Source organism: Podarcis vaucheri (assembly GCF_965113315.1).
Source record: "Podarcis vaucheri genome assembly, chromosome: Z".
Taxonomy (NCBI): Eukaryota; Metazoa; Chordata; class Lepidosauria; order Squamata; family Lacertidae; genus Podarcis; species Podarcis vaucheri.
In genome coordinates, this window is record NC_138758.1 from 26,299,828 (window position 1) to 26,314,983 (window position 15,156).

The 15,156-nt window shown below is 43.6% G+C and overlaps 1 protein-coding gene and 1 long non-coding RNA gene across 2 annotated transcripts in view; one reads left to right on the plus strand and one right to left on the minus strand.

The window, feature by feature from the left end:
- COL4A5 (collagen type IV alpha 5 chain) overlaps window positions 1–1,699 on the plus strand; it is a 142,052-nt gene extending 140,353 nt beyond the window's left edge. The window contains exon 51 of the mRNA XM_082208644.1: window positions 350–1,699. Coding sequence (XP_082064770.1) covers window positions 350–431 — 82 coding nt within the window. The 3' untranslated portion in view covers window positions 432–1,699. The remainder of the gene's footprint in view (window positions 1–349) is intronic.
- An 8,610-nt stretch (window positions 1,700–10,309) lies between these two features.
- Window positions 10,310–14,096, minus strand: LOC309523393. Its single transcript, XR_014215346.1, has 3 exons — window positions 13,134–14,096; window positions 12,357–12,476; window positions 10,310–10,637 (listed from the first exon to the last, which is right to left on the minus strand). It is a non-coding gene; the product is annotated as an uncharacterized lncRNA (long non-coding RNA).
- Between the last annotated feature and the right edge of the window lie 1,060 nt (window positions 14,097–15,156).

Here is a 15,156-nt window from a genome sequence, read left to right on the forward strand (position 1 = left end):
AGCCATAGGAAACATAGGTGGCTGCTTTAAATGTAGTCAGACCCATTGGTCCATCCAGCTCAGTGTTATAATCAGTGACTGACAGTGGCATTCCAGGGAGGGAGTTTCTCCCAGCCCTACCTGGAGATTGGGCCTGGGACCTTCTGCATGCAATGCAGATGTTCTACAACCAAGCTAAGGATTCTCTTCCAGACACACAGCTCAGCTTGCCTCGCAGGGCTGCTGAGAGCATAGCACAGCAGGTTGGGAGGGATCTTGAATGCCACCTTAAGATTCTTGGAGGAAGGTTGGTATAGAGATGTAACCATGGTATCTAACTTCATGTGTCCTCTGCATTTCTGTTGACCAGTAAACCTCAGTCGGAGACTCTGAAAGCTGGAGACCTGAGGACGCGCATTAGTCGATGCCAAGTTTGTATGAAGAGGACGTAATGCCTCAACGGAGAAATCTAACGGTGCACTTCCTTTAGATATACACTTCCTTTAGATATAACAATGGTGCTATTGTGCAGAAGAAGAAGACGAAGAAGAAGAAGAAGAAAAAATTCTGATTATGCAGATTCCGGTGTGCCTATCCTCAAGTGCCATCCCAAAGGTGTTCTTCTGGTGCATTTTTTTGTGTGTGTGTCAAGGAAGGGAACTGACCTCTTGCAAAATATTGGAGACACCTGGGGTCACTAAGGATCAGAAGGTGAAGTTGCCACTTCTCCCACCCCAAAGGCCAAGAGGGTCCGCTTTGAAAATTCATCCCAGAGGAAAAGAAGAAACTACAATCTTACAATGCACTGTGATGGTTCAAAAGAGCAGACTGCTCATTTTGAGAAGCCCAAAGTTCATGGTGCTACTAACCCTACTGTACCCCCAGGTTTTTAATATGAAATGTTTAAGCTTATTTTTTTCCTTTGTAAGTAATGAAATGTGTATATTGTGTAAGCACATTTTTTAAGTTTTCAACTTCTTAATCATTTAGACACAAAGCAGCCTAAAATCACTGACTTCACCAGAGTAAACCAAAACCTATATATAAATATATATGTTAAAAATACTCACATAAAGCAGAAAGCAATATTGTATAGGCAATAAGTGACGAGAGGATCTATTTTTGTCGTGCAGCAAACTACTACTGAGTTTTAAAGGTTTATTTTCTTCTCTGAGTTCTGGGCATATTTTATTTAGGAAAAGGTATAATAATGCTATAGCCATAATTGTTTTTAATCGGGGCTGTTGATGTCCATATTGTATGCCACACTCTTGATGATTTATCTGTCCTTAAGAAGCAAAAGAAAAAAGAAAAACCCACATTTTAAAGGGTTTTATTTTTGCATATTCTGTGAAATATTTTAAATGCTCAGCCAATCTGGTGCTTTGCAGATGTTCCAGACTACAACTCCCATCATCCCTAGCAAATGACCATGTTGACTGGGGCTTATGGAAGTTGTAGTCCAAAACTTCTGGAGGGCACAAGATTAGGGAAGGCTGCTATTTTCTTCTATTAAAAAAATCATATTCATATAGTAATAACTTACATTGGTTCAGCTAACTACCCCTCGGAAAATATGCAGAAAACACAAATGTATAAATATTATTCATGCACAAACAAACCCACTTTTTTTAGCTATGGTGTCTTATTTTATGCAGAGTAACTGTACACTTTGAAAAACCCTTTTGACTGAAATAAAGTGAAAACTGGTAATAATTGACCTTTTCATACCTGCATGTCAGTTATTTAGGGAGTCTCTTTAAGGGGATCCCTACAAGTTAGCCATTCTTCTAACAACAGTGTATAAACATAGCAATCCTTCTTGAATGGTTAGGGTTAGGTTTATTAAATTTATATATCGCTTCCTCCTATTATTTATTCAGTTTATATCCCACTCTTCCTTCCAAAGGAACCCTGGGCAGCAAACACATCAAAAACATTCTATAAATAGCTTAAAACAATCACATTGTCTTAGGCAATGATTTCATGGTTACCAGGATCAGTATATTTCAGACATCAAATGCCTGGGTATAAACAGGAAAAGTTTCAGATTGTTCCTGAAAGTGAGCAATAAAGGAGACAGAAGACTATCACAAGGAAAAGTCCAAAAGCAATTTGCAAGCAGAGTAAACATACAATTCATCACCATCATCAGATTTATTAATTGCCTTTTAAACAACTGTCTCAATGCAATTTATGCATAAACTTATAAGTGAAGATATATGTATATATAAGTAATTTTAGGATATAATAACTGAGGGGAATTTTGTATATGTGTAAGAGCTGGGATCAAATCATAGAAAATCCATCAAATTCTCAGAAAATATGCAAGTTGAGAAAATATGCAAGTATTTCTCCAGTTTTCGTTTACAATGAGAAGGGTTTCACTTTTTTACCCCATTCTTTAGGCACAGATGACCTTATAAGGACACACAATACTTGACTGGAAAATAAAACCTGCTTATCTTGTCCTGGCAGAGCTTCCTGGGATCAGGCAATCCATCTCTGCTGCTAGAGGGGTCAAAGTGCAATTCCTATGGAAGACTGGGCAGCAGCAACAGCAGCAGCAGGCATGAGCCTAGGCTCTAGGAGAGAAATCTGCACTGGTCTAATTCAGGGATGGGGAACCTGTGGATCTTCAGGTGTTGTTGCCTCCAACTCCCATCAACAACATGTCCTCCATCCCTGGGATTTCTCATAAGTCTACTCTTCCTCCTTGTGGTTTCTTTAGCCAGCTCGGGAAAGTGTCAGAAGTTGGTGATCCTCAGCCAAGCCAGATGTGTGTCTTCAGCTAGAATAAGATGCTTTTGCCCACCACGTCAGCTCCCTGTTTGAATCAGGAATCGGTAATTTAATATTGTGTGTGAGTTCTCCTCCTCACACCCAAAATGAAGTGTGCTAGGGTTTACTTGTGCAACAGCACTCTCCAAAAAGGAAATGTGTTACCAAAAAGAAGACACAGTACATAGCTAAACTATGGAACCCCTTCCCACAGGAGGCAGCGATGGCTACCAACTCAGAATTCATGGAGGACAAGGCTACTGGTGGTTAATAGATGTGATGGCTATATTCTACTTCCAGTGTCAAGATGCCTCTGAATGCCAGTTGCTAGTAGTCACAATTGCAGAGGGTGTTGTTGCTCTCAGGTTCTTGTCAGCTTTCCATATTGGGCATCTGGTTGGCTCCTACAAGAACAGAATGCTTGGCCCAGATGGGCCATTGGCTTGATCCAGCAGCCTCTTCTTAAGAGCTTACATAATTTTTCAGAGGTGTCTCCCCAAAAAGGGGCAGGGAACAGTTTGATATATCTCCCACATGATATAACAGAAATCATGTGACAGAATGGGCAAAAGAGAGAGGAATGGATGTGGTAAACTTCCAGTCAGAGCAGAGAAAGGCAAAGTAGCTTGAAACAAGATCTCTACATTTATTTAAGCAGAGATGACCCAAGTGATAGAACTGGTGTCCCGTTCCACCCCCACCCCGCATCTTAGCTGCCGACATAGATAAAGTATTGACAACTCTTTGAAGCCAAAAGGTCCGAGCATCTAATGGGGGCAAGTTTCCACCTCAGATAAGGTGGCGATTATTAGTTTGCTTAAGGGCTTTGTGAAATTCCATTCATTTTAAGCCTCTGGTGTGTTGTATGTTTGCTTGTGTGTGTGAAAATCAGTAATATCATTTTTCTTTAATCTTCTAGACAAAAGGGTTGGTAGATTTCAAGCTTTTCAGATCTGGTTTGTTTTATTTGTAGAAGCCCAAGATACACCAACACAGGCTAAGTGTTAATGTTGTTGGCATTAAAGCAGTGTTATAGCTACTTGGAAGGTGGGGTAGCTAGGTTTTTTGGTCCAGGTGAAGCCTCCAGAGGGGCAACATTGAGGCTTCCAGCCTGTGTGTGCAAATATTTGCGGGTGTGACACAAAACTGGGTCTTTGAGCCAGGTGAAATAAAGCCTAGTTTCACCCTTGCATTTAAGAACAGGGTTCTTCTGAGCCTTTGTATCTGTTCTCAGTAGCAGAAGTGAACTGAGCTCACAGTTCTTTCATCTGACTTCTCTCCTAACTACCACACTTTCCCGTGTATTGGACAAGGTTATTTGACTAAAAAATCATGTCCAAAAATGGGGGTCATCCAATACACAGATAGTGGAATGGGGCGGGAGCGGCACGCCCGCCAGCCAACTGGTTGGCAGGAGCGCAGCTTCCCCCAATGCCGCAGCGAGTAAGGAGCAATCTGGGGGCGCTGGCTGGGGGCACACAGCTTCTCCTGATGCCACTGCATGCAGGGAGTGATCTGGGAATGCTGGCTGGCGGCTCACAGCTTCCCCCAATGCCGCAGTGAGCGATATGGGGACACTGGCTGATGGGAATGCAACTTGCCCCAATCCCACTGTGCGTGGGAAGCACTCCCTGGATCGTTTGCCGCGCACAGTGGCATCAGGGGAAGTCGCCCTCCGGCCAACCAGCCAATGCCGCTACACGTAGGAAACAATCTAGGGAGTGTTTGCTGCATGCATCTGCGTGGGGGGAGAGGCTCAACAACTTTGGGCCATCTCCCCTCATTTTCTTAAAATTTAGTCCCACAAAATTAGGGGGGGGGTCCTTATACATGGGGGCATCTTATAAACGGAAAAATACGGTAGCTTTCTTCCTTACAACAGCCTAGGTTTAGGTGGGAAAAGTTTAGGTTGCTGTTAATCAATGGAAAGTCAGAAACCCTTGATTTACTGCAAATCACCCAGAGATCCACCTGTAGAACCCACTCCAACCTTTTTTCATCCTTGTTTAAGAGTACTCGGGTTGAATAAAAACACATCAACATTCTTAACATCTGAGTAGGCTTGGCTAAACAAAAATGTTTTTAGCAGGTGCTAAAGAGAGTACAGTGAAGGTATCTGCTTGATGTCAACAGGCAGGGAGTTCTTGCAGACATGGAACAGGTATAATGTGGCACCTGTAAGAGTGCCTGTTCTGCAGACTGAAGCAATCAGGTGGACATACATGGGGCAAGGCAATCTCACAGGTAAACTGGCCCCACATTGTTAAGGACTTTATGTAACACCTTGAACCTGGCCTGGCAGCAAATTGACAGCCAGTTTAGATAACAGCACAGGGTTGACAAGGTCTCACCACTGCCATATAGTGTAACTGATCACTCACATCATAGGAAGTCCACTGGCCCGTCTACTTTAGTATTGTTTGCATGGTTTCAGCAGCTCTCCAGGGCTTCAGAAAAGGGTCTCTGCCAGCCTCACCTGGGGATGCTGAGGATTGAACCTGGGACTTTCTGCATGCCAACAAGATGCTTTTATCATTGAGCTAAGGTCCTTCCCTGTTGACCCCAGCTTGTGTACTGGGCACAATAGTAGCCAAAGACTGATGGCAATACTCTATGGGTATGCACTGACTTACAACTAAGCCAACCCTGATGTAAGTGTGTGTATATGCAGGTGTGTGCTATGGCTTTTTTGTGATTGTACTCACTAGGAGGCTAGGAGACTCAAGCAGGTTCATCTCCAGGTTGGTGTGGTAGGTCCACACACACAGGCTTGTGGCAGTGGTGCTGTGTGTGTCTTGTCCTTCTGTCTGTCCCTCAGGTTCCTGATGGAAAGAAATGGTTAGTTAACAGTGCTGCAACCCATGGGGGAGGAAAGGCAATGGTAGGGGGTTGGGGCTGGGCCATTGTTGGCTGCCCCATTGTGCTGCCAAGTGCTGCTGGGCCTGGTAGACGGGGTATAAAGGGCAGCTGGCTCTTCTCTGGCTCAAGCCTTCTTGATTTGGGGGGCTTTTGATTTGGTGTCCTTTTCCAAAAGCTGGGTAGCTTCCTTGGTGCATGTAGCTCCAGATTTTGGACATCCTGTTAGCTTGGGATGACGGGAATTGTAGTCCCAAAGATCTGAGGGCCAGAGTTTGCCTATGCCTGTTCTTGAGCATCCTCCCCGAGGGAGTGGCTTTTGTTGTTTTATCATTTGCTGTTGGCCATACTGGGCTTGTTTGGGAGGGAAAATGGGATACTTTCTTTGTTTCTACCCCACCTTTTCCTCCAAGGAGCTCAAGGTAGCATACATGGTTCTCCCCACTCCCCATTTTAGCCTCACAACAACCCTGTGAGGTAGTTTAAGGCTAAAAGGCAGTAACTGGCTCAAAGCCACCATGTGAGCTTCATGCCTGAGTGGGAGCAAGAATACCAGCCTCTCAAGTCTTAACTCTGACTATTACAGAAAGAAAGAAATAACTTTTCATGGGACAGCAGTTGCCAGATATTCATGTTGTTATTGTAGTTGCGATAGTTACATGCGTTGAAAGTGCAAAACTACATATTTTTGTTGGGGCTTGAGTTTTGCAGTAACACATCAGGAATGTAGTTAATAAATGCATGCTTCATCGCTGAAGTAATATGCATGGATGTCTAAAGACACACACATACACACAAACACATGCTGCTGTTGAGACCATGAAGTCCAGAGTCAAGATTACCTGGCTGCAACTCTGATTACTGGTTAATGGCTAGTGAATTATCTCTGTTATCACAGATGATTTGGGATACCATCAAGAACAACCTGTTTCAGTTTTGATGCAGTATAAAAACAATGGCACTTTGCATCAAGTTCTTTGCATTGGAAACAATTGAAGATATCTTTGTTGAAACAAGCTTTCCCAGCATGATGAATTGGTCTCTGGCATAGTTGTCTACTTTGAATTGTTTTTAACCATGTTTAGTTTTTATTATGTGTTGTACATCACCTTGAGATGTGTGTGGAAGATAGCACACTGTTCTTTGCAGTATGTCAGCCTTTTGTTGTTTAGTCGTTTAGTCGTGTCCGACTCTTCATGACTCCATGGACCAGAGCACGCCAGGCACTCCTGTCCTCCACACCTCCCACAGTTTGGTCAAGCTCATGCTGGTAACTTTGAGAATACTGTCCAACCATCTCGTCCTCTGTCGTCCCCTTCTCCTTGTGCCCTCCATCTTTCCCAACATCCGGGTCTTTTCCAGGGAGTCTTCTCTTCTCATGAGGTGGCCAAAGTATTGGAGCCTCAGCTTCACAATCTGTCCTTCCAGTGAGCACTCAGGGCTGATTATGTCAGCCTTAGGACTAGTATACTTCTTGCCTTCCTTTTTAAACACCTTTTTAAAATGACAAATACAGCTCCCCCTGTTCCTGGACTACAGTGCTTTTTGTTTAATAAAGTTATTCATTATTAAACAGAGAGGAATGAGGGACTGGAAGAAATTTAAATTCCAAGTCCTTAAATATTGCACTTTGGGCAATATTTACAGTATGCAAGAACTGTAAAGAAGCATACCAGGTGTTAAAACTATTCTCGAACATCTAATAATGGGTTCAAGATGCCAAGCTTGATCATGAGGGGCCTGGGGCATAGTTTTGCCCCAAGCAAATTTCTCAAAATACAGCAACCCTCCATTTGGCAGAAGTGGGAAGAAGAAGAAGAAGAAGAGGAAGGAGGAGGAGGAGGAGGAGGAGGAGGAGGAGGAGGAGGAGGAAGATAGACAAAACACTCAGAGTGGCTTAAACTTTCTAGAGTGGAGGAACACTGGTCATTCCAAGGGCTGCATTCCTTTCTAGAAAACTTTCTGAGGGCTGCATGCCAGCGGTGGGCAGGGCTAGAGATGGAACAATGTAAATTTTGTGCAGTAGGTTAGCTCACTATCTTGCATCCAAGCAAGAGGCACTACCAGAGTTCCAGCACATTCCAGCCTGGTAGAAACACTTGGGTTGAAAGGAGAGCCAGTGAGGGGTGTAGTCTGGGGAGAGTTTTAATGGCTGGGCGAAGAGGCTAGAGCACCACAGACCATGGCCCCAGGGTATGAGGTTCCCCACCCTGCAAAACCCTGATGGGGAAGGAAGTCAGCACCATCCTCATCATCAGATCAATCATGTGATGTGCAGGGAGTAGTTCTAGCTCCCTAGATGAGATCAGCTGAGGAGGGGGCTATGTACTTGTGTATGAGAGAGAAAGGGAGGGTTTATCCACCCTGCAGCTGGAAATCCACATTTTCCAAATCTGTTTTGTGCTCCATAGCCTTCCTTGTTTCCATTCCAATGCAATTTGTTCACAATTCCAATTCTACAAAGCCCACACTTCACAATTTTTGTGTAACATTGCCTGTTCTGAATATCCCACCTGCGACTTTGCTTAAGCAGCTCATAACACACATACCCCTGAACCTCCCACTGCTGTACTGCTTCTGGCAGAAAGAAAGGAAATCCATGCACTGTGCAGAGGTGCTTTTTTATATGTGTATTGCTGGGGTTTTGCCATATTGTTTCTTTGTTATTACTAGGCTGCGTCACACACTGTGCTGGTTTAAATGCCTCAGAATGAGTGTGTGTGCACATACACAAACTCAACAGGAGGGAAGGACTAGAAGGAAAAGAAATAAGGAAAGCTTTTGCAAGCTGAAGAAGAAGGGAGAGAGGACGGTGCTTTGGGCTTGTTGGCACATTAGAATGTGTGTTGTTTGGAAGCAGGCGGATGTTTGTTGCTCCCACACAAACAGGCCCCACTTGGAAACGCACAAACAAGCAAGCACTAAACTTTGTGCCCTAGAGTAATCTTACAAATGAAAATCTGGGTAAACTGGGAAAGACGAAAATCCAGCCTGTTGGTCCTTGCTGACCAACACAACTAACCACAGTCTCAGACACTCCTACACAGAAATAAGGTCCACTGAGTACAAAGAGAATTCCTTCCTCCCAGGTAAATCCACCCAGAAAGGAGAGGAAAGGTGTACCTGGAAATGAACAGCATCAGCAATTAAAAAGAAACAAGGGAGGGAAGGTAGAGGTTTGGTGGCGTAGGGGGCATAAGCAGCAGCACAGAGGAGTGATATTTTGATATTGCCAACACAGCTGACACAGAACATAGGAGCCAACTCCTAGCAGTAGAGGGGTCTTTGCCCCCCAATAAAATATTTGAGCCCACCCCCAAGTTGATGGGCATTGCCATTCAAATGGTGTACGTGCACCTCCCCCCCCCCCAATATTTTATTCAAGTTGGCACCCCTGCCACAAAACAGTGGCATATACAGTGGTACCTCGGGTTATGAACTTAATAAGTTTTGGAGGTCCGTTCTTAACCTGAAACCATTCTTAACCTGAGACACGCTTTTGCTAATGGGGCCTCCCGTGGATGCTGTGCCATTGCCATGCGATTTCCATTCTCATCCTGGGGCAAAGTTCACAAGCCGGAGCAACTACTTCCGGGTTAGCGGAGTTCGTAACCCAAAGCGTTTGTAACCCGAACTGTTTGTAACCTGAGGTAGCACTGTAATAGAGTTAGAAAACCATTTCACATTACTATCAGTTAGATTATACTTTCAAATAAATTTATTTATCACCAGGAAGGAATTTTAGACTTGCACATTTAAAGTGGATTAATGTGCTCTGCCCCCCTAGTGTAACAAACCCACCCTAAACAAAAAGAAAGAGACTTCTTGCAGCTAGAAAAATGATGGGGAAATGCATTGAAAAGTGTGGGATTAGCAAATGAGTCCTGAGATGGCATGGTTCCCGGAGGGTTGGCAAGGGAAGAATGTAGATCTCAGGTCAAAAAAGTTTAGCCGCCTCTTGTTTACACAGATGACTCCATTTAACCACCAGATGGTAGCATCTGCAAATGAAACGTGGCAGAGGAGGCTCTTATAGCCCTAGAACACAAACATAAGCACAGACTCAGTTTCTGGTTGCTTAAGCATTTGTTTTACAGGACTGTTTACCAGATGAATGGACAAATGGATCAGAAGCCACTAGTTTCAAGGACTAGAGCAAAAGCAAATTTCTCTGGATCTCTTAAAGCAGTGCTGATCCTAAAGCAGTGCTGATCCTCTCTGCCTGCCCCCACACGTCGACACACTGTCAGTCTTCATGTCGGAAACTAGAGTTCCAAAAGCTAGAATGTGTAATCAACTTGGCCTCTTCTAGAATCAGAGCTCATTGCAATTATCCTGGAACTGATTTCTCTCTCCAAAGAGCAGGCTGAAAGGGGAGATCCTACAGCCAGCTGTTGATAAACGAAGTACGAGCAGGCAGGCAGCATCCATGGGCAATATTAGCAATCAACAATTTGTTTGTTTGTTTGTTTGCTTGTTTGTTTAAAACACCTCAAAGTGATCTAACAATAAAAGTATTTTTTAATAAATAAATCGTATTTAAAAAGCTAAAACAATTTCATACATTAAAAACTGGTTAAAGCAATTTCATATGTTAAAACCAAGTGACATCCAATACAGATTTCAAATCCAATACTGCTACAGACTGTAATAATAATAATAATAATAATAATAATAATAATAATAATAATAGCAACCATCCACTTAACAGGCTTGTTAAAAAAATTAAGGTTTTTAGGAGGCACCCAGAAGATAACAGAGATGTGCCCTTGAGGGCTATTTATAACACCTAGAGGTGCTTATCTCTCTCCCAACCAGGCCAGTTCCTGAGCCAGATGCAAAAGAGAAGAAAAGCAGCAGCTTCGGCTACATTAAAGGGATTTGCCAGCAGGCCTGTTTCTGGGTTCGGACATCTGGCCCCCTGAGCTTCATTAAGTAGTTCTGGACAAACGCAATATGTGAATGGTGGGCATTAGATAGCACTCTCAGGTCTGATGAGCCTGCAAGCAGGAACAGGATGGCTGAAATAATTATTGACACAAATGATGATGAAAATGGCTGTTATTATTATTTCAGTTTAAAAAACTGCTTGATTGTAAAAACAAAACAAAAAACAACAACCCCAAAGTCTTTTACAAAACATATAAAACAATAACATTTTTGAAAAAAAGAATATAATAACAATGATAATAATAATTTCAGGCTTCCCAAAAAGTTAATTAGAAAATAATAATCCAGGACACCCCACCCTGCCACAGTCACCGCTGCCCGCCTGCTTGCCCCTGCTTGATGTGAGCTTATTGGTGGCAGTGGCTGTAGAAGCACTCAGAGAGAGCTGCCACAATATAGCATTGTGAGGACTTAAAATAGTGGGCTTTCCCAACCTGGCTGCCCAGTGCTCAGATTAGAGCACCCACCAAAGAGGGGCCCAGTTCCAGCACTGTGGACCTCATGCTGCCTGAGGATGGTAAGGTAAAGGTAAAATGACCCCTGACGACTCTGAGGTTGCGGCGTTCATCTTGCTTTACTGGCCGAGGGAGCCAGCGTACAGCTTCTGGGTCATGTGGCCAGCATGACGAAGATGCTTCTGGCGAACCAGAGCAGCACACCAAAATGCCATTTACCTTCCCACTGGAGCGGTACCTATTTATCTACTTGCACTTTGACGTGCTTTCGAACTGCTAGGTTGGCAGGAGCAGGGACTGAGCAACGGGGGCTCACCCTGTCGCGGGGATTTGAACTGCCGACCTTCTGATCGGCAAGTCCTAGGCTCTGTGGTTTAGACCACAGCGCCACTCGCGTCTGGCCTGAGGATGGAGCAGCAGCCAGAGGAAAGGTTTAGGGGTGGGTTGCAAGTGTGAATGTGCATGAAAGGGAAACATCCAGGAGGGTGTTTTATTGTGGGATTAGTGCTTCTCTTGCATGCAAGTTTTTCACAGAGTCCCCATAATGCCAGCAGCATCAAAATCCCAGCCTGCATTTTCTCCACATTTCATTCTAGATTCACCCTTTCAAGGGGGAAATCTAGTAAGTAAAAAAACAAACTAGCCTGTCACTTATGTGTCATTTGCAGTATCTCAACTCCCTGTTTACAAATTAAGCTCCCCGTCTGGAAGCACTCAGAGGCTGCTCAATTGAAGCACATTTAAAGCACATTACTTTCCCCGAAATAATCCTGAAAACTAGGGCTGGCCCACCCATAAGGCAAGATGAGGTGACCGCCTTAGGCAGCAGGATCCACAGAGGCAGCAGAACTGGCCTCCAAGGAAAGCATTGCCTGCTTATGGTACTGCCACATTGGCACCAACAGATGCACTCCTTGGAGTGTGTGGACCTGCTGTCCCCCTCCCAACAGTTTAAATGCTTTACTGAAATACATAGATAACATACACAATATAACAAGATGAAAACAGTCATGTACTGATAATCTTATATATGTTTATAAAAATTAAATTTAAATTAAATTTATACAATCTCTTTTGCTAACATAGAATAGACTTCCTATCATTTCCTGATGCATATAACCTTTCTGGTGATGAATATACTTATCATTATAACCTTACTCTTTCTGTATTTTCTAATACCTTCTTACAACAATTTGTACCTTTTTACTTGTTTATTAACAGTTCGTTTAGAGAAGGGTCATTCTAATGCTGCGATAGATATTGTACCACTGTTATTATTCTGTAGATATCTATTATGCATATCCCATTTTTGAATAAATGATTGTCTTGTATTACCTCTTAGTCTGTTAGTCAATTGCGCCATTTCCTCATATTCCAGTAATTTGCACTGCTAATCTGCTATGGTTGGATCTTTTCCCCCTTTCCAATTCATTGCGGTAAGTGTTCGGGCTGCAGCTGTAGCATATAGAAAAAATTCTCTTAGATTTTTTGGAATGTCTTTACCTAAAATTCCAAGCAGAAAGGCTTCTGGCTTTTTTAAGAATGTTGACTTAAAGATCTTTTCCAGCTCATCATAAATAAGATTCCAAAACACTCTAATCTTTCTGCATGTCCCCCACATCTACATCTCTCCTTCACCTTCCCGGCATCTCTCCTTCCCTGCACTGTCAACAGTTGTTCGCTATGTTTTTATACATCTTTGTATAAAGAGTCTTGATGGGGTGAGATACCATCTATATTGCATCTTTAACATGCATCTTTAAATATTGCATCTTTAACATGTTTTCTTTAATGGTGTAGCATGCTGTAAAGTTCATGTTTATTTTCCAGAGAGTTTCCCACTCACTCACCTGCTGCCCTCTCAGTGAGTATGAGGTGCTGCTGGTTCTCTCCCACCTTTTGGGAGGAAATGGCAGGGCTATCCTCTGGGGTCTCCTGGGCTCTGCAACTGCCCAGCATGATTCAGAGCAGGCCTTTTCCCCTTGCATCTGATTCCCATTTCAGCCATCAGGTAAGGTTGATTTGATTCCTGTCCCCCGCTCCATTCCCAATGTGGATCTTAACACCAACCCCCCACACCCACCCTTCTTCCTGGAGTAGATATTCACTCACCTCTTTTCCTTGGTGGGTGGAGTGCCATTTTGTGGTTTGCCTCAGGTGCCAAAATGTCTTGGGCCAGCCCGGCTGGGAACTGCAACTTGTCCCAGTTCTTGTGCTGATGCTACATTGAATCTCACCCATAATTATTCTTATTAGGCTGAGAAAGGGGACCATGATGCAAGTAGCTCCTGTGGTCCAAACCACTGCACCTCTTGGGCTCGATTTGAATCCGTGCATCCGGTGTGAGCTCCCATTGCTCTGTCCCAGCTTCTGCCAACCTAGCAGTTCGAAATCATGCCAGTATAAGTAGATAAATAAGTACTGCTGCAGCGGGAAAAGTAAACAGCATTCCATTTGCTCTGGTTTCCGTCACAGTGTTCTGTTGCAGCAGAAGCAGTTTAGTCATGCTGGCCACATGACCCAGAAAGCTGTCAGTAGACAAACGCTGGCTCCCTCAGCCTGAAGCAAGATGAGTGCTGCATCCCATAGTCGCCTTTTACTGGACCTAACCGTCCAAGGGTCCTTTACCTTTTACCTCACAAACTATAGTCCCCAGGATTCATGGGGGAAATTTATGTATAGCACATACACATCTGGAGGGATAGAGAAAGATGGCTGAGGGTGCTTGCCCTACCATTCGGTAGCATGAAGCAGCTGCCTTAGGCAGCAGATGCTGGAGGGCAGGGGGCCAGGGCCAGGAACTGGAAGATACAGGGCCTTGTGTACCGTAATGTGGCCTGCTGCCTTCGGGTGCAGTGGAGGACATTCTGCCCTCAGCACTGAAGGAAGTTTGCCCTGTCTACATGGTAAACTTCTCTTGGTGCGACTGTGAGGGAGGAAACTTGTCCTTTGCCTCAGGTGGCAAAATAAACTGGGATGGCCCTGATGGCTGAGATGTGTTGCTTGGAAGAGCTATAGCTCAAGATTTTTAGGTCAACGTCTATAACAGTTTCCCCATTTTCGAAGGGCATTGGGAAGGGTTTGTTTGTTTGTTTCTAAATCATACAGCTTTTTGTTGTGCCTAAAAATAAAACAATCTACTCCTTGCCCCATTAACTCCTGAGCTTGCAAGAGAAAATAAAGGAACGTGTTTGCTTTAAAAAAAACGAGCCATGGTGGTGGGGGGAGGGAAAGCCACATATTTGTCCAACCTGAAAAGTTTCCATCTCCTTCTCCTTGCAAATGTCAGGATGTGCTTAGATCCAAGATAACTGGGCTGGTGGGGTCCACAAACAACTTCAGATTACAAAGGTGTATCTTTTCTTTTCGTAGTCCTACATTTCTATATGTGTATACAGATCCACTTTGTTATGTAAAGTGTATGGTATTTCCGAGTAAGCATGCTAACAGCATGAGTCACAGACCCACATGAGTTTCAAAGATCTTGCTTTCGAGAGGAGCCATTTGGGGGAAGCTTGTTCCATTCGGCCTGGAACATTTTTTTTGCCCTTCTGTTTGGTGGAGCACACACTCCCCATTCACAGCAAAACCGCACCTTGAAATCACGAATGAGCCTCAAGGTTGTCTTTAAGGCCCCGAGACTGCAAAATATACATAAAGAAAATCCAAAACACCAAAGCTGTGTTTTAAAAATAAACATAATTATTTTAACAAGTTAACATTCAGTTTAAAGATTACACCAATTGTAATTCAAAGTTCCCAGGCCAAATCTGACTTCTGCCACAAACTCAACAGAGAACCCCACCCCTTCATCCTCAGCCCCTGCATTATTAGCAGTAATGACCTACCTTGGAAGGTTGTTGTAGGGATCACCGACATACTGCATGTTAAGCATATCAAACATTATATTATTTGAGAATTGGATTAAGATACTTTCATACAGCCTGACCTTTTATTCCCCCCCCAAAAAAAAATCAAAGCTAAAATTTAGCCTGAATAAATCAAATTGTACTCTATGTGAGCAGGCCATAAGGCTGTCTTTCACAAATTTGTTATCCTGTAGATTTAACGTGATATGCATTCAAGTCCCATTGCTTTTGTTAGCAGAACTGGTGTGCCTCTAAGCATGTGGGAC